At 49.0% G+C, this 22,762-nt stretch overlaps 2 protein-coding genes across 2 annotated transcripts in view; both read right to left on the bottom strand.

The window, feature by feature from the left end:
- LOC125756980 (uncharacterized) overlaps positions 1 to 2,836 on the bottom strand; it is a 39,960-nt gene extending 37,124 nt beyond the window's left edge. The window contains exon 1 of the mRNA XM_049412062.1: positions 2,704 to 2,836. Coding sequence (XP_049268019.1) covers positions 2,704 to 2,797 — 94 coding nt within the window. The 5' untranslated portion in view covers positions 2,798 to 2,836. The remainder of the gene's footprint in view (positions 1 to 2,703) is intronic.
- A 717-nt stretch (positions 2,837 to 3,553) lies between these two features.
- LOC125756946 (uncharacterized) lies at positions 3,554 to 11,311 on the bottom strand. Its single transcript, XM_049412022.1, has 2 exons — positions 10,580 to 11,311; positions 3,554 to 3,607 (listed from the first exon to the last, which is right to left on the bottom strand). Exons 1-2 carry the CDS (start codon positions 11,309 to 11,311, stop codon positions 3,554 to 3,556), a joined length of 786 nt encoding a protein of 261 aa, XP_049267979.1.
- Positions 11,312 to 22,762: the final 11,451 nt, after the last annotated feature.

Below are 22,762 nucleotides of genomic sequence, written 5' to 3'. Positions count from 1 at the left end.
TTTCTTTTGTATTTGTATGCGAGGCCTGCTTGACTGGCAGGTTATAAACGTATAGCCAGTAATACTTATTTTACGAGGTAAGTAAAATAAAGTTCCCAAAGGGCTGTAGTTGCGAGCAACGCTGTTACGTGGTATCCGGCGACACTACAGTGTATCATGGTTCCCGACAGTGTATCATGGCCGACACTACAGTGTATCATGGCCGCCGAGGCTAGCAGTCTGCGACGCTCAGTCTTGGCTTGGCAGCCGTTTGAGATGGAGCTCCCACACGCTTTTCCCGCCAGGTACAAATTACGCTCTGTGATTCGTTTTCTTTTTGTTCTTTGTGCAAAAAGCACTGCGCCGGTGGACATGCATTCCCAACTGCGCGAAGACTACAGGCAAAAGTGTATAAGCGTGCAACATGCGCTCAAATGGTGCAGAGAATTCAAGCACGGATGTACAGACGTCCATGAGGAACAGTGTACCGAACGGCCATCGGTTTCAGACAAAACGATTGCGAAAGTGGAAAGAATAATGCTGAAAGACCAAAACGTAACGTTTCGGGAGCTCTACGAGATGAAGCCTGATGTCAGCAAGACCTGCATTGACAAAATTTTAGAGACTATTTAGGATATGCCATGGTCTGTCCAAGGTGGGTTCCCAGAATGCTTACGGAAGGCAACGAACGGCAACGTGTTGAAGCGACCCGGAAATTTCTTCAGGCCTACAAAACCAATGGCAAGGAATTTCTGGTCTCTATACTGGCACTGATGACGAGACATGGGTTCACTACAAAACACGGGAAGTGAAGCAACCATACCATCAGTGAAAACAGCCACAGTCGCTGAATCCGCGGAAGTTCACACAAACGCTGTCTGCTGGTAAAGTCGTAGCGTGCTGGCAAAGTGATGACGAGCGTCTTTCGGGCAGGAAGGGGTTACTGCTGTGCGAATTCATGCCTGTCAGTACCACAATCAATGAGGACCGCTACTCTGAGACGCTGAAGAGCATTCGCGGCGCGATTCGAAAGAAGATGAGAGGTATGCTCGCGAAGGGAATGCGTTCGCATCAGGACCGCACTCGTCCGCACATCGCCCGTGTAACGAACGGTCTCATCCACAACTTTGCATGGGATGCTGTCCCACAACCGCCCTACGGCCCAGACATATCCCCGAGTGACTACCATCACCCCCCTGAATAGCAAAAAAAGAAAGACACCTGCTTAAAACACATCTCAGAACCAGAGTGTAGCTGAACGAGGTTTTAAGGCACATTCGCGGCGTGGCGAGAGAGTTCTGCGATTAGGGCTTAAAGAAAATCATACGCCGCATGCAAATATTCACTGATATCAAAGACGACAATGTAGAAAAATAGGGGAAGGTCTAAGCTTTCCAAAAATATATTATTCAATGCCAGTAATCATGTTTTTCATTGTAAAGGATCATTTCGAACCTTATTTTACAAACAACCCTCGTATGATCACCACAAATCGCCCTTACCCTATACTAAAGCGGCCACTGTGCCATCCCTTTCGATCAGGCACGTTGTCTGGTCAATTAATGTGCCCACTTTACTTTTGGGACCTGAAACATACGTTTGCGGCCATGCTCTGACACCACATACTCGAACGCCAGCGCCTGCGACGTCAGAGATACTCATAATTTGGCTCAAACTCAGTGAACAAGAAATATGCCGTCACCGGCATAAGAAGCAGCAAAATAGGCGCAGAGTAGCCAAACACGGCAACCCTGCCGCGCGCTCATAGGCGTGCGCACAGGGTGTGCGCCCCCCCCCTCTAGTCACCTATAAAGGGGGCGCGCAAAATCTGCCCCATACATTGACCCCCCTTGTCACCTAAGAGGGGGGGGGCGAAATCTGCCTCGTACATTGACTTAGTAGGGTGGGGGGGGGGGCGCTGCGATGAACCTTCGCCCCTCTCCCTGAAGGGGAACCCTGTGCACGCCTATGCGCGCGCTGATGGTGCGGCGACGGTTTGGCGCCGCCTCCGAAAGCCGGCGTGACCACGTGGCGCGGATGGTGCTTTTACTTCAACATATCGGACTCATTTTTTTTCCAGATCCTAGCCTTTGCCAATTTCGCTGTAAAATAATGATCCTGTGACTGCATGACTGAACAAGTGAGCAAGACATTTCCCTACATTTAAGTTACTTAGTTCTGCTCTCCTGAGATATTCATGACAGATTGACGCGCCCGGTGACAGCATACCCTTCTTATATGATATATTGTTCCACAATGCGCCCGGGTCACCACCCTTGACGGTCTGTAAGTATTTTGTGATTGCTTGGGCCTTCGACACGCACGCTTTACTGCGTTTTCATCTTCGATTTTCACTGCATAGATAATAAAAATTCAGCCGGGACATCTATTAGGCCGATATTTAGTACACCTGGCATACTTCAGATTTGCAGAACGCTTCCTTAGCACTTATTATTGCAGCGGAACAATTGATTTTTTATTTTATTGATGTGTTTTTTTGCGATGACTTGGCTTAAAACAACAGACTTGTTTTTCTCAACCGCAGTTATGAGTCACAAGAATCGTATCGATTGTAAATGGAATTATGCTGATCATATAAATGACCAAGCAATTCTAATTCGCCAGATCCGCGTGGTAATAGGGAGGACGACGAGTGTACCACTGTAGTCCGAAAGGACTGCCTGTTGTAAAGCTGGAAAAGATCTATAGCATAACTAAACTTACCCTTGGTTAACAGCATGGCGAAAAGTAGAAAGACGTACTCGAAGAGTTTTTCTGTTGCGCCGACTACTCTGAAGTTGTTCTGGAACATGACCATCAGGATGGCAACCGTGGCAAGCGAAAGCACAATGCCGATCCATACCTGCAATACCAGCAGGACATGAGCCTTTCTCGAAAACGTTTCCGCAAAGGGACACACACTCGCGCTTAATAGGTACACATTTCTACAGTCAATGAGTCCTGGCAGAAGATCAACATCTTTTCACGCTATTCAGAAAATGGCACACAGAAAGGCTCATTGTCCGACTACTTGTTCCTCAGTAGGTATCGATGCGAACAGTGTGCATTGCAGTGGACGAAAAGAAGCTGGAGCATACGGCGAAGTACGGCTTCGTTTGTTGCACTCACAACATATGGAATAGGCTCACTGGACGATACGCGCATTTTAGCCGACAGAATGAATGAAAAAAGATATCTTGATGTCGCAATTCTATCAGTCTCATCTTGCCCACCTGTTGTATCGACGGTAACACAGCTTTTAACGATACTACTGTAACAATTGCTGCCCGTCCGCGTGTTTGCATAAGATACGTTCTTTAGAACGGATAAATCAAAACGCACCTAGTTTTATAAAATATCCGCCGCTTCCTGGGTTGATACGGGGCTGATATTGAAGTCATGACGGCCAGTGTGCACCACACCGATGCATGGATTCTGTGGGTAGCGTCGACGTGGTACAAAGACTGACAAGTCTCTACTAAAAATTTCGGAACCCGGTCGCTGGCATCACTTCGTTTGCCTGCAATGCGACGCTGCGTATAGGTGCAATCTGTACATTTAGAAGCATTTTATGTCACCGGTTCAGCGTTTCTACAGTGTTTGACACGGACGAGCGGCGGGTGTAGAGCTGCAAATGGACAAAAATAAGACGGTCTCATATATCTTTGCTAAAACGCACAAAGTCATGGTAGCGTCGGGAGCAGAAGCAAAGATTTGTTAAGTGTGGCCTTTCAGATCAAGCAGTGCACCTGGTTCACTGCATGTGCCCTGAAATTATGATGATTGTTCGATGTTATTGGCGCAAGGACCATACCAGGGCAATGAGTTCCAAGGGCAGTGTTAGTAAAACTATAATGCAGTCAATAATGGCACTACTAGATGTTAGGCCTCAATAAAATGGCACTAAAAACTATCGCTGCAGAAGTGCACAAAATACCCAATAGAGTGGGTGGGAAAGTGACAGCCGCTGTAGCTTAATTGGTAGACCATCAGATGCGTTATTCGAAGGTTGTAGCTTAGGTCCCTACCTGCGGCAAATTGATTTTTTCATCCACTTTAGTACATTTCCATTTGTGTCATAATTACTATACAACACTTTAAAGGTATCTCGTATAACTTGCATAGCTACACTGTCTGTTGGTTTCACTTGGTTGTGTCTAACAAGTAGAAACCAGCCCCCCTCTATTTCGTTCGTATCTACTCAACGTCTGAAAATGGATAGTAAAGAGAGCTATTAGCAGAGAAAGCATGATAAAATAGATCACCAGAGTAAAATATTTTGAACGACAATAGCACGCCTGTCTAGCTGACACAAGTGACTGGAGGCACGTGATGTAAAAATTGTGAAGGTCGTAACATGGGCCTCTCAGATGAGGTCGTGCTATGATTCTCTTTGATAACGTCCGGCATATTTATATTGTTTTAAAAGGATAAAACCGATGTAGGATCAGAGAGGTTAGCTGGGGATATGCGAAGCCAGATGTAGGGGAATATTGTTACAGACAAATGGGGGGGGGGAAGCTATTTTTTTTCTTTGGAGCTTTCCCTCTCTACATTGCAAGAAAACAGGGAACACGCTCAATCAGTCGCCATATTTAGGAGGAGCCGCCACAGGCGGCTCCTCATTGGTGAAAAGGAAGGAATACGTGCCGTATGTGTGGCCTATGCTAGGAAGGAAGGAACAGGAGAGAAAGGAAAGGCAGGGATGATAACCAGCCTAGAAAAACTGGTATGCTACCCTGCACTGGAGGAAGCGATGGGGGAGTTCGAAATATAGAGGGAAAGGGGAGCACAAAACGAGCTCAGGTAGTCGTATTTTTGTTGTTGGCAGCCAATTGCCCACACATGGTTTAACTAAGCGATGCTTATTCGATGCTATGACATCCCACGTTCTTTGCCAACAGCTCTGAAATCATTTGGGCAACAAGTCTGGGAATCCCAAGCATTGGGATTGTCACTTTCATGCGAAGCAGGTAACGTGTAGCAGCCTTTGCCATGTTTTTTTTTTCCTTTGAACCAAGCGTTATGAGGTGGACCGCCGTCTTTGTGTAAACTGCGTATTCGTGCGTACATCGCGGGCTTGCCAAATCTTAGCGATTTCACCGCACGCAAATAGCATGTGTATATAGCGGATTGAGGTAATCTTCTATCTTTAGTGTGCTTCATAGCCGATAACATCGCCTAAGCATCGGCAGTCACTATTCTTATTTGGGGTCGATACCTCATCTAAAAAAGGACTGAGTGACTGCTGCGTAGCAGACGCCAGCGTGACACTTGGCTGCAGCAGTATAAAACTCGGGGCAATCATATTTGTGATATCCACTGGGTACATGTCACGATGCATGTCCCTGTTGCACATATCCACATGCACTTCCTTGAGCTACAACACAGGCTATATTCTTCGACTGCCACGGCGGGACCTGTTTTTCGGGAGCCATCAGATGGTGTTCAAGGAGTGGAAGACCCGTATCTTCCGCCAGACTTCATACGTGCAGCCAGAAAGGCACTCTTACCGAAAAACGATTCTAAGGAAAACACGTGAGTTTGACCAGGAGTATATTTGTGGAATATATGGGACGTGCGCAGTTTGTGCTCAATTTGAAAGAAATAAACAGTGCGCGTATATCCTCTGCAAGTGGCCACTCGTTTGACTCCACGTAAGGCTTTCTACAGCGCTCAATCGGAAGGCACCTGTATGTAGGCGAATGCCCATATGGTAGAGTGGCCCAGCCTCTTCAATAGTAGTAATAATTGCTGGTGTTTTACGTCTCAAACCCACTATATGATTACGAGGGATGCCATAGTGGAGGGCTCCGGAAATTTCGACCACATGGGGTTCTTTCAACACCCACCTAAAACTAGCAAAACCGCCATTTGGGCTAGTTGATATCAATTCATCTTGAGAGTAAATAAGGGGAGGCGCAAAATAAAGCAGGGACGTTAAGAGGAGACCTGACCATTTCCTCTTTATGTCCCTGTTTTATTTTGCACCCCCCTTCTTTATTCTCAAGATGAACCTAAACCTAAGTACACAAGCCTGTAGCATTTCGCCTCCATCGGAATGCGGCCGCGATTCCATCCTGTGACCTTCAGATCAGCAGTTGAGCACTATAACCACTAGACCACCGTGGCGGATAAAAGTTAGCGTGGTCTTTCAAGCTTTCTCCCTGGGTAGTTACCAACGGGATCGAATACGTTTGCAGACCCGTTTACTTTCTTCACCCTATTCCAGACCTAAGCCTCATATGTGCAGGAGTTTATACCTGTTATGAACTTCTGCCAACTCTCCCGTCTAGCTTGGTGCTGCGTTTTTTGTGCCTTGGGATTTTGCTTCTTCAAAATTGACAAGACTTTCTGCAGTGAGGGAATCGCGCAACAGCCCTCACGTTTTGTTCTGCTTCTTTCGAGCTTTGCGGCACTCGTCGTTCCACAAACGTTCCACAAACACCACTTCGCGTATGCATTTGAACGTAGCATTAATAGTGAGATCAGTAAAATCATGGAGAAAGGAAAGCTAAGGAGAGGCTGTCACGCCACTTTGTAACAGCGGATCCTTTTAAGCAGGAGGTAAGGCTCTTGATGTCCGCACAAAACTCGGCGGGTATGGGGCACAGAAAGCGGGTATGTGCCTAGCATAGCGTATACTCGTACATGCATAGTTTAGCATGTCAAGGGGCTGGGAAAGGGAAGTGAGGCTGAGGAGTGATTTTAGGGTGAGGAGGAGGGACAGGAGCAGCTGGTAGGGTAAACCATAACATAACCGCATACAGTAACATCATAGCAAGTGGTGGGAAATAGAAGTGCGGATGAAAGAGTGATATGGGGGATGTGAATGTGTTGACGGCTGGCGCGACAGTAACGTCTCAGTCTACGCGATGTGCGGTGCTGACAGTAGCGGAGGATGCTCCAGAGGCAAAAGTAAAGGAGCCTCGCCACGCGCCAGCGGATCCTCCAAACTATGAACGTGCACACGTCCACACGTCCAGCCATCGCCTGCAGATTGATCGGTGTATACGGAGTGGCCCCTGTTCACCTTCCGAAAGCTTCTCACTTCACTCGCGGTGGCCACGTCTTCAAAGGTTTCCTCCCTGTTGTTCGCATCTTCGCTCCGCCTGGGCTTCCAGGGCAGCCACCCGTCCCTGGATAATCGCCAAAGCGCACCAGTTGCGATTCAATCGATGACCCTGAATGTTTCTTCACAATTAAACCTGCGCAAGCATTTTCCGTCGGCTGTCCGCTTCTTTTTCTGGCAACATCGAGCTACGTGCGAGGGGCGTCCACATCTACAAATTGCGGCACCAGACTCGAGCGACTTGGGGCACGCCACCGCAACCACAGTGGTCACGAAAATGAGCTTCTTAACGCAGGTCAGTTACCTTCCAAACGCGGCCTGCTCACGTTATGCAACTCATTGTCTTCTTGCGGTGTCGTGCCCCACTTGTGATATTGGTACTTGATGTAGCTTGCTGTGTTAAATGCTGTGGTTTCTTTGTAATAATGCTCAGACGCTAAGCTTGCCCCTATTGTTGTCACGCGACGTGGACTTAAACGCACGAGGTTCTTCACCGCTCTCCATTGAATCCATTGGAAAGACCATATCTCGATTACAATATATGAAAATTTGGTTCTGACAGAATTTTAACGAATCCGAACATCAGTCTACCATTGGGGCACTCAAACTTCAGTTCTGACAGAACTTTCACTAATCCGAACATCACTGTCTAGCATTAAAGCGCTCGTAACCAGCCTTTCGTCTCGTGTTGATACCCTAGAGTAAATTGTACAATCGACTCAGTAGAGCGAAAAAGGTCTAAAGGAAGACGTGAATGACAGCTTTGGCAAACATTCCGCTCAGGATTCTTACAGACAAACGCGATGACGCTGAAAATCGCCTGCTTCGCTTAACCTACTTTTCTGTGGTATCCCAGATACAAAAGGCGAGACCTGGCTTCAGTCCCAGGCATAGAGTTTCATACAATAACCTAGAGAGGAAACTGGCGCTGCGATCGTTCAACCACCATGGGAATGATGGGAAGTACAGGCTTCCGATTAGATTTCGTTAGCTAGCGAACTATCTACGGATCTTTCTCAACAGTTTCAGTTTTGTTCTTGGCGAGGCGTGTGTGGGAAATCTCCTTTACAGCCTTTATTAGCGCACTGCGCGATACCGTCCCAACATGGCGTACGTAAGAACAGTCAAAACTCTTAGCCTCAGTCCCCCTACTCCTCTTCTTCGTCTTTCTGTCCGCGCCGCGCACAATTTCCAACATCCTCCGCCCCGACAATTTCCCTAACGTTTCCCTAAAGTTCTCCTGGGGCAGTTTTCAATCGTACGTATCGTCCTTTTCCAAAACCCTCCCCGCGACGAATCGCGTTCACTAGAACCTTCAACGTTATTTGTGTCCGCGCGCAGAAATCATGAACTAGTAAGCCTCGTATAATCTGGTATAGTTCACGACTAACTGCCTTGAACGTCAGAGCTTTCTTATAATAAAAACATTAATGTCAGAAATGCGTTAGCCGTTACGGCACCAGCATAGATCTAAATGAACTGCTCTAACAACCACACATGGAAAAACAACAATGTAGGCTTTCAGATTAAAATACCTTCTCACAAACACAGGCCCAGAAAAGTCGACGCCGCTGACTTGAAACGGCTGTGATCGGGGCACTCTGTCTTTTGTAAGGTGTGGTGTTGATGTCGATGTAACATCCAGTCGGAATCGCTTGCACATTCACTGACAACTTTCTTAACACTCTGGCATCCTCTAAGAAGCCCGTACTTTCCACGGAGCTCAGCGAGTGTAGCGCCACCATGAAGAATGCGCCGATGCATGGCGTTTCCAATGAGGTGTATGCTGTGCTTGTCTGGCTGTAGTAAAGCGCTGTCTCTCACGTCATCTGAAGTTGTTGCCATGGCGAGGGAAGGTTTGGCACAAAGAGCGTCCCGGTCCACAACTCCCTCTTCAAGTTGGTCACTACAAGAGAACTCTCCTGTTCCGTACAAAGAGGCGTCAAACCCAACTGTGTTTCTTGTTGTCTTTGATGCCTCGCGGAAAACTTCTTCGGACGTTTTATCTTCGGCGATCTCCTCGGCATGTCTGTCTTTCTTGTGTTGCCTCATAGTTCTGTCATAACGTTCAACTGCTTCCTTCTTCTGCGAAATGGCGACTATGGAATTTTCAACCAAGCTATACTCTGCTGATTTCCAGGGTACTTTATCGCGACCATTTCGCAATTCGATTGTGTCGGTAAACCTTTCTAGGACGACGTCTTCTTGTTTCGGAAATGACTCTTCAACAATTCCAATAACATCCAGCTCCCAAATCCGTGGTAAGGGGTAAGAGAGGTCCTCTTTCTGGTGCACGTCTGTTCGTAGCACGGAGATATGACTGCTAGTATATTGTTCGCCTTGTCCCTCGACGGACGATGGTCCTTGGAGAGCCCACCCCATGCTTATTTTAATGGCGATTAACGCTTTGTTATCCGAGTCCCACCGGACTTCGCTGTTATTGGGCATGAGCTTCCACAACTGGTCGGATCCAATTAGGAGACTTACTCCAGGTTCGCAGGTGACGCTTGGGAAGACAACTGCATCCGCCAATGGTTTGCCTTCTGCGACGATGACTGTGCGCACTTTGTTCGTTTTCGGAGCTTCAATTATGTCGTCGCAGATGAAACGAACGACGACGGCTTCTATCTGTACTGAAGTGTTGTCGTATTGTCTCCGAAGCGTAACGGTGACAACCTTCGCGCGTCGAGTAAGTTGGCATCGCTGTCGTCCAAACGAGCTCATAACCATATCTATTTCCCGAATCGGAGTGAGCTTGAGCTTCCTGCAAATATCTTCTCTCAGAAACGTTCTTTGACTGCCGTTGTCCAGAACACAACGTACGTAGCAGCAATGCGTCGGTGTCATCAGCCAAGCGCGACAAGTCTGAATAAGAACGTCGGTGACGAGTCCAGGAGTCGTATTGTTCATAGCTACATGCATAGCAGCATCCGAAGTACTTTCGGTTTCTCTACCAGTACCTTCAGTAGCTCTTGAGGTACACATTGCCGATGCATGCCGACGTTTACATAATTTGCACTGCACTCTGCGGCGGCAATCTCGCACTAGATGTCCTTTCACTGTACATTTGAAGCAACGACCTTGCGCGGAAAGCAAACTGCATTTCTCTGCTATGCTTAGGTGGCTAGCGCATTCTTCGGTACTGTGTTCAGTTGCGAGGCAGAAGACGCAAGGGTTGAAATGAATGTTTGTCTTGCTATAAAGCACCGCGGCCGATGGAGGTGGCGCTATCTTCCGGGAGCTCTCGCTATCGTGGGTGCGAGTCTCTATCAATTGTGGAGCCGTGATCTGTGCGCTTCTCTCTCGGCATTCCACTTCTATGCGAAGAAACTCCAGCAAACGCCCCATCTCTTGTTCCGAAGACTCTGGACTGTTGGCGGCAGTCGAAACTGTACCCGACTCCAAGCTCTCCATTTTATAGTAATGAACTACTATGTCTGCGGGAATAACTTTCAGCAATATCTCGCTCAGCATGGCTGCGTATGACATAGCGCTAACTCCAAGGTTCGCGAGTCCTCTCTGGTTTACTTGTACTTCGTCGTACAGCTTCCGCAAGTCTGATACGTTGCTCGACGACCTGACGGGTTTTAGTGTGCGGAGCCTCTCCAGGTGTTTGTGCTCGATTAGCTTGCCGTTCCCAAATCTTTGTTTTAATAGGTCAAGTGCGTCGCGGTAAGATGAATCTGTGACCTGAATTCCGGCGACGGCTTGAGCAGCGGCTCCGTCGAGTAAAGACACAAGATAGTGGGACCGATCTGTGTTGGACAAGCTCGGGTTATCGTGTACGGAGTGCCGGAACATATCCCAAAACGGCTGCCATCGAGTTAAACTGCCGTGAAAGTGCAAAAGTTCTAACTTGGGCAATCGTGCACCAAACTCACGTTGATGTCGCGTCGGTTCCCTCTCTGAGGTCGCTGGTGGGTCCTCCCCAGTTGTGGTTGCAGGCGGATGCGCCGTCGAAGCCGGTGAGGAGACCTTGAGCCTGTTCATGTGGTGTTCGAGCAGGGCCAAAGTGCTGGTAGCAGCGTCTTCATATTTCATGACGGAATCGTAGTCTTCTGCCACCTGCTCGTCTGTCAGGAAGGTTTCCAACTCGGCGTTCAGCGCAGCTAACTCCATCTGGACCGCCTTTAACCGGCTGTGGAGGACGTGAAGCGTCGAGAGCTCGAACTGGTCTGACTGTACGAGCTGATTTACCTCATTAACAATCCTCGTACTCTGGGATCGACGCGACGCCCGCTTGTTCTTGGCACGCTCCATGACGGCCTGGTTGCAGGAAGACGTCCCAGATCGGAAGCGACAGCTCGTGGGATGAAGGCCGTGACTTCCCGGGTTTCGGCACCAAAACGATGTGGGAAATCTCCTTTACAGCCTTTATTAGCGCACTGCGCGATACCGTCCCAACATGGCGTACGTAAGAACAGTCAAAACTCTTAGCCTCAGTCCCCCTACTCCTCTTCATCGTCTTTCTGTCCGCGCCGCGCACAATTTCCAACAGCGGGGGCAGTGAGGTGCGTTGCTAAGCACTCAAGCAGTGCCCTTGTTGTTCAAAGAGGCTGAAAGCCGCTAGGTTTCTTCATGCCACGTTGCAGCTTTACAGGTTGTATTTGACAGTTTTAGCAAACCGTCGTGAACTCACCACTGCGCATAGATCTAGCATCCCATGCCAGTGCAGGAAATTGCATAGAATTCACGTTTATTCTTATAAGCGCTACTTGTCAAAACTCATTCACATCGACGGTAAAATGACGGCCAAGGTAAGTAGACGCACCGTCATGCTCCTCTTACTCGACTTCACAGCAAAACGAGAGATGCGTTGGAGACAGACCACTTGGACAGATGCACCAGGCATCGCAGCAGATGATACGTTGTTTTTCACTCAATACAGTACTGTTATTTCCATAAATAGATAATGCGTACCTTCGAGGGAAAAACAAGTGTGTTTGTTTTCAAGTGTTGTAAAAATATAATTCATTACTTGGTAATGCCAAATCTAGAACACAGTTGCAGAGCAATGTATACCCTGGTGGTTATTTGCCCAGGTTTCACTTCCAACTCCCCCTCACGCAACGTTTTCGCAGTAAGCTTTACGTACAAAGAATGAAGCAAGTTTCAATTGGAAATAACTTCATATCGCTTTGTTTTACACTCGACAAACAAGCGTCGCGAATCTCAAGAATCTAATCCATCCGAAGCAAATCCGAAGCCTCTACTTCCCATCATTCCCACGGTGGTTGTAGCGCCGCTCAGTGAGATCGCGCTGACACTAGCGCCAGATTCCCCTCTTGGTATTATTGTAAGAAACTCTATGGTCCCAGGCAAAAGAAATTAGTATTGCCTCTGTAAAACTCGGTATTTCCACGCCCGAATCCGACTTGGAGCGTGTACACCGACTTCGTCGTTACCAGAAAAACGAACCTGGACCTATCACTGTTAAATATACCCCGTATAAAGATCAATATAGAATTCTTGCCGAGGTGTCCAAGCTCAAAGACACGAGTTGTTCAATTCGCAAAGACTATTCAGCTAGAGTTCGACATGCGCGAAGGAAACTTTTTCTTCATAGTATACAGAGCGGGAAACCCTTCAAGCTACGCTTTAATAAGTTGCTGCTTGACCACAAGCAATTTTTATACAATGCAGGAACTGATAGCATTCTTGAATTGAAATCGTAGCAGTCATTGGTGTATTCTATGCATGCGCGTCCACGCTAACATCATGGGACCTCTTCCGAACCGGATTTATGAACACCTTCATGAGCGTCATCCGGAAAGAGCTGAAACCCTTCTAGAGACGCATGTACAGCTCCCCAACGAGAACATCGGCCTGTACACTGATGAAATTACTCGCTTATTTCGCTATGCCGGCCCCGCCATGTCCGAAGAAAAGAAAATTCTCTTCCTGATACGGGGAGTGAAGGAAGAACTTTTCGCTGGACTTGTGCGCCACCCGCCGAAGACGGTCTCGGAATTCGTTTCGGAGGCCACCACAATCGAAAAGGCGCTAGAAATCCCCACTAGGCAATATAACCGCCTGATGCCCACGTCGAGCTACGGGGATATTCAAGCGCTGAGAGCCAGCGACCTGTGCGAGACGATCAGAGTGGTCGTGCGTGAAGAGCGGCAGAACATGTGCCACAGATCGCAACCTCACGTGGAATTCGATAGCCGAGATCGTTCGTGAAGAACTTCAGCAGTCACTTGGAGTCCTTGAACTACCACAGCCTCAGCCGTATGCCTTCAACTACGCTGGTGTAGCCCGACGCACCGCCTCCCCCCCTCCACGCCCACGTCAACACGCCGCACAGCCGCAGTAATGTCGCCAGACGCCGCCGCCATCACCGACGCCATACCGCCCGCCTGTCGGCCAACGCTACACGCCGAGGAAGGCCGACGTTTGGCGCTCCCCAGACAACCACCCGCTCTGCTACCACTGCGGTGAAGCCGGCCACACCTACCGCCGCTGCCAGTACCGACACATCGGGCTACGCGGTTTCGCCGTCAGCGCGCCGTGTCCACAGCGGGTGAATGACCTCACAACATCGTTGACTACCTCGCAGGAGCGCAGTGGACACGCCGAAAACCTTCCCGATCGCCGTCGCCAGTATGCTACATGTCACCACAGCGCCGCCAGTACACCGGTCCTACTCGGGGCCGTTCCGCAAGCCCATATCGGGAAAACTAAGGGCAGGAACCGATGGAGGTGTGGTTGCTGTACGACTAAATACCGAAGATCCTCCTGCGCCGACAATGTCACCGCGACAAAATACGCCGCAAGCCGAACAAGGCCCTGACGTCGAAACTTCGTGGCCCGAAGAAGACGCGACAACGTAACGCGGAAGTAGCAGAACAAACGGACGTAGCCTTGATCCAACGGCACGACCTAACCGCAACGCAAGACGGCAAACTAGCGATTTCAACGTTCTTATCGACGGCCACAGCACCACAGATCTCGTCGACACCGGAGCCGACTATTCTGTAATCAGTGAACCGCTCGCCACGAAGGTAAATAAAATCAGGACCGCCTGAATAGGCCCCGGAATTCGGACTGCTGGAGGACACACAGCGACGCCGGCGGGAATCTGCACAGCGAGAGTCACCAATAACAACAGGATTTATCCCGCGAGCTTCGTAGTGCTACAGCTTTGCTCGAGAGAAGTCATCCTTGGTATGGACTTCCTAAGCTTACATGGTGCAGTCATCGACCTGGGATCCGAGACGATAACACTATCCACACAAAAACATAACCACCGCACACGCCGCCAGGAAAGGACGCCTTGATAGTGCTGGAAGACCATGTCACCCTCCCCCCCTCGCACCAGCGTCATCATTTCCTTCGGCACTCAAAAATCAGCAAACCTGGAAGGCGTCGTTGAAGGAGACCAGCACTTGTTGATCAACCGCGAGATTTCCGTCGCAAGAGCAATAGCCGAGCTGCGTGGAGGGAAAGCAACAGTGGTGCTCACGAACTTCAGCAACGAGTACAAGCACGTGAACAAAGGCACGACGGTTGCCTACATCGAAGAAATTGTGCAAGCCAACAGTATTTTCGCCCTCACCGATTCTACCGAATCTACTCCGACGAACCGAGCTCCTCAACCAGCTTTCGCCGTCAATCCGAGCCTTCCAAAGCATAAGCAAGAACAGCTCAAAACCCTGCTCCTGCAATACAACTACTGCTTTTCGTCGTCGTCAAGAATGCGGCAGACTACAATCGCAAAACGCCGCATCATAACAGAGGAAAGTGGCAGGCCACTCCACCGGAGCCCGTACAGAGTTTCGACTCGAGAACGCGAGGCCATAAAGAAACAAGTCGATGAAATGTTACGCGAAATCATTATCCCTCCTTCCAAGAGCCCGTGGGCATCACCCGTGGTGTTAGTGAAGAAGGATGGAACCCTACGCCTCTGCGTCGATTATCGCCGCCTGAGCAAAACCACGAAGAACGACGTCTACCCTCTCCCACAGATAGACGACACCCTTGATCGACTTTACAACACGAGGTACTTTTCTTCGATGGACCTCAAGACCGGCTACTGGCAAATCAAAGTCGACGAGAGAGACCGAGAGAAGACTGCCTTTATAACACCAGACGGCCTGTTCGAGTCTAAGGACATGCCCTTTGGTCTTTACTCGGCACCTGCGACGTTCCAGCGCGTTATGTACACCGTGCTGGCTGGCTTGAAGTGGCAGACGTGCCTTGGGTACTTGGGTGACGTTGTTGTGTATGCCTCAAACTTCGACGAACACCTCCAGCGCCTGGAAGCTGCACTTGGAGCATTGAAGACTTTCGGACTCACCCTAAAGCCAGATAAGTGCCGCTTCGCGTACGACGAACTCTTGTTCTTGTGCCATGTCATTAGCAAATGTGGAGTTCGCCCGGACCCGCGGAAAACAGCTGCCATTGCTGCCTTCCCGCCGCCCTCCGATAAGAAGGTCGTACGCCAATTTCTGGGCATGTGCGCCTATTATAGACGGTCCTTCAAGAAATTTTCACGTTTCGCCGAGCCACTGAAGCAACTCACGAAGATTGACGTCGAATTCAGGTGGGAAACGGCGCAAGTTCACGCATTTCAACAATTGAAACGACGCCTGCAGACGCCCTCCGATACTTGCGCATTTCGACGAATACGCCGATACGGAAATACACACTTATGCAAGCAGCGTTTGACTCGGCTGTGAGCGACGTTGTGAGCGACCACCATGCCTCGGGTTGGCTAGCTAACTTGAAGGACCCATAAGGTCGTCTTGCACGATGGAGCTTGAGACTTCAAGAATTCCACATTACCGTCCTTTACAAATCCGGACGAAAGCACTGACGCCGACTGCCCGTCTCGTGCCCCTGTGGAGCCGCCGCCGCAAGACGACCAGGATGATGACTGCTTCTAGGGAACCATAAGTGCCGACGACTTTGCTGAACGACAGGGATCCGACTCGGAACTCAGAGGCCTGATGGAACCGCGAGGGCAAGACCACCGTCGTTCCGAACGTATTTAAGCGAACACTGGCGTCGTTTATCTTACGCAACGGCGTTCTCTAAAAGAAGAACCTCTCACTACTTCTAGCCAAGTACCTTCTCGTGGTACCTTCACAATTGCGACCAGAAGTCCTCCACGCCCTGCACGACGACCTGACAGCAGGACACCTCGGTGTTTCCCGAACGCTGGCAAGAGAGCAGGAAAAGTACTACTGGCCGCGCCTTGCCGCCGACGTCACTAGCTACGTAAGGACATGCAGAGAATGTAAGTGACGCAAGACACCACCAACAACACCAGCAGGCTTTCTTCAGCCGATCGAGCCACCTCGGCGACCGTTCCAGAAGATCGGGATGGACCTCCTGGGGCCGTTCCCGACGTCGACTTGCGGTAATAAGTGGATCGTCGTAGCTACCGACTACCTGACCCGCTACGCCGAAACACGGGCCCTTCGCAAAGACAGTGCCGCCGAGGTAGCCAAGTTCTTCGTTGAGAACATCGTTTTACATCACGGACAGAGGTGCCACCTTTACTGCTGACCTAACTCAGGTGATTCTGAGGTACAGAGGCAAGTCACCGCCGCACAACCACCTACCGCCCATTGACAAATGGCCTCACTGAGCGTCTTAACAAGACAATCGTTGACATGCTGGCCATGAACGTCGACGTCCAACACAAGACCTGGGATGCCATCCTTCCGTAAGTGACCTTCGCATACAACACGGCCGTGAAACGACGCAGATGACGCCCTACAAGTTGGTCTACGGAAGGAACGCGACAACGACGCTCGACGCCATGTTACCCAACATCCGTGACGAAGAAATCTTCGATGTCACCGTTTACCTTCAGCGTGCCGAAGAAGCCCGACAGCTCGCCCGCCAACGCGCCAAGAATCAGCAGATGACCGACAGCCGCCGTTACAATCTTCGACGACGCTCCGTGGAATACCAGCCCGGCAACCATGTTTGGGTCCGGACGCCGATACGTCGATGTGGACTCAGTCAAAAACTTTTTCGGCGATACTTCAGGCCATACAACATGATTCGACGTCTCGGCGCTCTTGATTACGAGTTTATCCCCGACGGCATTACGAACTCCCAGGGACGACGACGCGCACGACCTGAAGTCGTCCATGTCGTGCGCCTTAAGCCGCTTTTTACGCGTTAGAGAACCTGAGGACTCTACTTTTTCCTGTGTGATTGTACTTTATATGTGCATGCACTTTTTTCCCCTTGTGTGTTCTGTTGCAAGCATCGGGACGATGCTTTTTCAGAGGGGGGCAATGCCATGCGCGCTTCTTTTGCTATGTTTATATAACTCCTCCGTTACACGTATAATCATTATCTTGCGCAAACCGCGCCCAAACGTCTGGGAACCTTCCAGCTTATTTCACAATCATCTTATAGGCTTGAGCACGCCAACGCGAACAGTTGAGTTCATCCTGGAACCAACACGACCACCAGCGATAAGGCTCGAATGTTCGATGCCGCATGTATAAATGCCGACACGCCTGACCGCAGGGTAGATTATCGACGGCCGACGCTCTGTTCGCCGTTATTATTGTACAGTGTGCATTGCTGTAGTTCACTTTCCGTTTCACGGCCACAAGTTCGGCCAAATAAAGAGTTTGATCTTCGACACGCTGACTGCTGCCTTCGTGTACGTCACGACCCCGTGACAATATTTACACTCACTACCCTCCTGCAAATGTCATGCTATATGGCAATTTTAATTTTCGAGATATTATCTCGACAAATCTGGAGTCACATAACCGTAAGTCCAAAGGCTCACTTGACATGATCCTGACATTTAACCTTATTCAGAGGGTTAATACACCAACCAGTGGGGGCAACATTTTAGACCTCGTTCTTGTTTTTGACCTCGATATAATTAAATCGCTATCATCCGTTCATGATCTAAGCGGTCACAACTTACTGCTGTTAAACCTCTTATCAAATTTCCTGTCCGGAACACATCAACTTGCTGTCTCCATAGAACACATCAAGGGTTATTACAAAGCAATTTTCACAAAAATGAACTCCGATTTAGGAAGGTTCGTGATTTTTTCCGTCGGACAGCTCCATCTCGTACAATAGTCTACAATTGGCTGTTATTTAAGAATAAAGTAATATCACTTGTTGAGTTACACGTGCCTCTTGTATGAATTCGCGGTGAATCGGAAAAACCCTGGTTTTCGAACGCACTAAAGAGGTTGTTAGGAAAGAAAAGGCCTCTTTTTCGTGATGCGAAACACTCGGCAACTTCTTCAAAGTGGGACAAGTACATTAAACGTTTGCTTGAACATACTTCTGCTTTGAGACATTTCAAAAGAAGTTCTTGCACCACGGCTGCGCATCAACCCTAAAAATTTTTGGAAAAATCCCAAATCAAGTACAAGCTCCTATAACCATTCTTTGTGTTACCTGATGGTTCCAATGAGCCAGCTGATGGCCGATGACATCTAATCAACTAGCAGGGACAGCTGCGCGAGTTGCGATAATGAACTCGTACTTTTCATATCGTAAGAGGTATATCAACTCGTGCTTTTCCTCAGTTTTCGCTCATGAACCTAGGCTAAATGACTTTGATCTGCCCAAGCACTCTTTTTCCCAAATGCCTCCTATTACCATTACTTCTCAAAGAATTTCGAATATCATTGAAAAGATGAAGATTTCTAGTGTCCCCGGGCATAGCGGCATTGCTGCCAAGATACTAAAGCGTACGAAAGTATATTACAGTGCTACATTACAAATAACCTTTAAGCAGTTCATTACTGACAGTTCGCTTGCAAATGACTGGAAAATTAATAAAGTAGTAGCGGCATATAAGTCTAGCAGCCGGTAGGATCCCTCCAACTATCGTCCGAGCATTGCCTGCCAACTCCCTAGAACATTAAAATATATCTTCACTAAGCTTGCTTGTAGCGCACGTAAAAGACCGGATAAAAGATACATATAGGCACACAGAGCTGTGTGTCTATGTGTGCCTATATATATATATATATATATATATATATATATATATATATATATATATATATATATATATATATATATATATATATATATATATATATATATATATATATGTACATTTTTTGCCCTATCTTTTAGGTGGGCTACAAGGAAACTTAGTGAAGATGTGCTACCAACAAGCCCGCATCGATTCCCTCGTGAATTGCAATATAATCGCAACTAGCATGTCGTCTTGGTGATCAGTCCTTCTGGTTTTACAATCAACATGGTTTTCGGCCTGGCTTATCATGCCATTTAGAGCTGAGTTTATAAGTGAACTTCACTGAAACTTCGACTCATCATTTCGCACCGATGCCATGTATTAAAATTTTTCCAGACCTTTTGACTGTGTTCCCCATCAGCGACATTTATCCAAGCTTTCATGCCTCCAGCTGGACTCTCTCACGTTGTCATGGATCCGTTGCTCCTTGACAAATCGCCTCCAATACACAGTTGTCTGTAATCGTAGCTCAACCACTACTAGCGTGATGTCTGGTGTACCAAAGGGATCCGTCGTTGGCCCTCATCTTCATAAACGACCTTCCTTTCCTTGTGCCCCTCATCAAGTTCGAACCCACATCAAGCATACCTTAATAACACTTTGGGAGCAATACAGAACCGTGTGAGGTGCAGCCGTGATGAAAGCGTCACTGCCATCATTTCATCCCTCGGACTCAAATCATTGGTGTTCCTTAGAAGTACTGTGTGCTTCTTCGTCCGCCTTACGGTGTTTTAGGCGTCTAGTTTTTTCCCCTCATTACATTGGTGTTCCGTCGGAAAATTGCAAGGCTGTGCCTTTTCCATCGGCTACACTGTGACTTCCCGCCAGGGGCATGGCAGAAATGTTTTTCCGGGGGGGGGGTGCACCTCCTCGAACTGAAATGGGGATGGGGGCCGGGCAGGCAAATGTGGTCGAGTTCATTTCGTGCTCTGTAAGCCATGGCGACAAAAAAATTCGGGGGGGGGGGGGTTGCACCCCCTGCCTACGCCACTACTTCCCGCAACTGCATGGTAAACTGCTTAAACCCCCAACAGTACACCTCGTCACCTTTTTAAGTCTTGTAGCACCCAGCGGTTACACGGTTCAACGCCTTCATTCAATCAATCAATCATTTTAAGGGCGGAACACTTTAGGGGTTCGGGCTGTCGTATGCTGTCGTCGTCGTCTCATGTCGGTTGGCGTAACGCAGCCGAAACCATACATAGCATATCCATCTATAGCATAGCCATGTGAGACAAGGGGCGGGGAAAGAGAAGTGAGGGTGAGGAGGAGGGAAAGGAGGAAGGGAATATGCTGTCATCGTATACTGTCGCCGCTTGGCGTCACGCAGGGAAACCATGTCTAGCGTAGGCATGTATAACAGGGGGCGGGAAAGAGAAGTGATAGTGAGGAATAATGTGAGTGTGAGGGGGATGGAAAGGAGGAAGGTAGAGGGTAAAGCATAGCACAGCCATGTGTGGTGTCACGCAGGCAAAACTGTGTATAACATAGCCATGTATAGTATGGTGTAGTTAAAGTGCGAGCAAGGGTAGTGAGGGTGAGGAGGAGAAAAAGGATAGAGCGGGAAACACAGCCATATATGGTGTCACACAGTCAGAACTATGTATAGCATAGTTATCTCTAGCAAGGGGGCGGCAAAGAAATGTGAGGGCGAGGAGGAGAGAAAGAAAGAAAAGGGAGTTACAGTCATTGTATACTGTCGTCTCGTGTCGCTTGGCGTCACGCAGGGAAACCCATGTATAGCATAGCCAAATATAGCAAGGGGTGGGACAGAAGTGAGGGTGAGGAAAAGGAGGGAGAGAGAGGGTAAAGCACACCATAGCCATGTATGGCATCACGCAGAAACTCATTTGTAGCATCCATTATGAAAACAGCCCTGCAACAGGAGGACAGAAGGAAAGAAACAATGCGTCCCATTGTTTCTTTCCTTCTGTCCTCGTGTTGCAGCGCTGTTTTCGTAATGAATCCAAACCAACTTGCCCAAAGTTCTGTTCTCTTAAATCATTTGTAGCATATCCATCTATAGTAAGGGGGAGAGAAAGAGAAGAGAGGATGAGGGGAGAGGGTATAGCTCAGCATATCCATGTAGGACGTCACGTAGGCAAACCCACGTAGAGCATAGTCATGTTATATCAAGCGGGTGGGAAAGAAGTGATGGTCTGGAGGAGGGAAAGGAGGAATGAAGAGGGTCATAGCCATGTATTGTATGGCATAGTAAGGGTACGGGAAAGGGAAGTGGGGGTCAGGAGAGGGTATAGCATAGCATAGTCATGTATGGCGTCACGCAGGGAAAACCATGTGTACATAGCCATCTATAGCATAACCATGTGTCGCAAGGGGGCAGGAAAGAGAAGTGAGGGCTAGGAGTAATGTAAGGGTGAGGAGGATAGAAGAAGGACAAGCATAGCATAGCCAGTTTTGTATAGTATAGCATAACCATGTGTAGTATAGTGTAGCAAGGGTTGGGAAAGGGAAGCGAGGCGGGGATGAATGATGTGAGGGTGAGAATGAGAAAAAAAATGCAGTGGCTTAGCTCGGCTATGCCAGGATATACGTAGCGTTAGCAAAGGTTAAGCTGATTACTCTTAGCTTTCCAGATTGTCTAGGATTAGCTTGATTGTCATGCTTACTGCTGCTCCAATGACACACACACACGGTATACGTATTATGTGGCACATGCATATTTATTTTTGCTCAACGTCAGGTTGCTTCTCTATTGCCACAAAGACGGCTCTGTGGTCAGCGAAGTAACACGCTGCCGTTGCTCAGCCTCCTGGCGACGCCGCTTTGCTAGACGTTCCTCCCTTTCCTCCCGTGTCTTCGCAGCACGTTTAGCCTTCTTCCGGTCATTCTTCGTACGCTGAACCGCTAATTGCCAGGCAACAACTTCGAGATCCGATGAGATAAGCTTCGCGGCTCTTCTGCGCCGTTGAGCAGCATTTGCGCTCTCCTTCTGCATGGCGTTACCCACCTGCAAACGCCAGTCAGAGGCGCTATCAAGCGGCACCAGCGCATTGTCAGATGGCGACTGCACAGCGAACGCGAATAGCTGCGCGCCGCCATGGCTACGACATCACCCCTCTCGAATGCGCAGAGCAGCAGCGGCGAGTCGCGCGCGCCGGCGCCAGTCTGTCTGCCCGGCTACGACGCCACTCCTCCCGCTCTTCGCCACCAGCAGCGGCGAGAAGCGCGCGGCGGTGGCGGAGAGCGCGTGAGAGGCCGGCTCCGGTGACCCAGCTGTGTGACATCACTGATCCTCGCGCATGCGCAGCACGGCTCATGACGCTCCACGCGAAATCGGCTTCGGCTAGACAAGTGTAGCTAACGCTACAAAAAGAGGAGGAGGAGAATAAATCATAGCAAATGCAGCCTATAGTACAGTACAGCAAGGCGCAAAAGGGAAGTCAGGGTGAGGAGGTATGTGAGGGTAAGGAAGAGGCGAGGGCATATTGTCGAGTATATTATAGCCAGAGGGTGGAGAAGGGCAGTGAGCGTGAGGAGGGAAACAATGAAGGGGAGAGGTGCTGACGGCTTCAAAAATAGCGGTTTTCTTTCCTGCCACGCACGCCGAGCACGCTGCACGTTTTGAACGCCAGCTCTTGATTGCCCGTCAACGCGAGCGTCACTGAAGGACAGGCGATTCACTGCTCCGCCCTTCCCACAGCTTTCACATTGAGTGCAACCGCATAAATTTTTTGCCCATCGCAGAGTGGTACAGGGGT

The sequence above is a fragment of the Rhipicephalus sanguineus genome, chromosome 1 (assembly GCF_013339695.2).
Source record: "Rhipicephalus sanguineus isolate Rsan-2018 chromosome 1, BIME_Rsan_1.4, whole genome shotgun sequence".
In the NCBI taxonomy this organism is placed as follows: Eukaryota; Metazoa; Arthropoda; class Arachnida; order Ixodida; family Ixodidae; genus Rhipicephalus; species Rhipicephalus sanguineus.
Note: the sequence above shows the minus strand (reverse complement) of the source record. Positions and strands in the feature narration are given on the sequence as shown.

Coding starts and splice junctions, on each gene's coding strand:
- LOC125756946 (XM_049412022.1), bottom strand. CDS start 11,311: ATGGAGCGTGCCAAGAACAAGCGGGCGTCGCGTCGATCCCAGAGTACG. Junction 3,608..10,579: donor AGCTGTACGACGAAGTACAA/GTAAACCAGAGA, acceptor GTCCATTTGCAG/CTCTACACCCGCCGCTCGTC.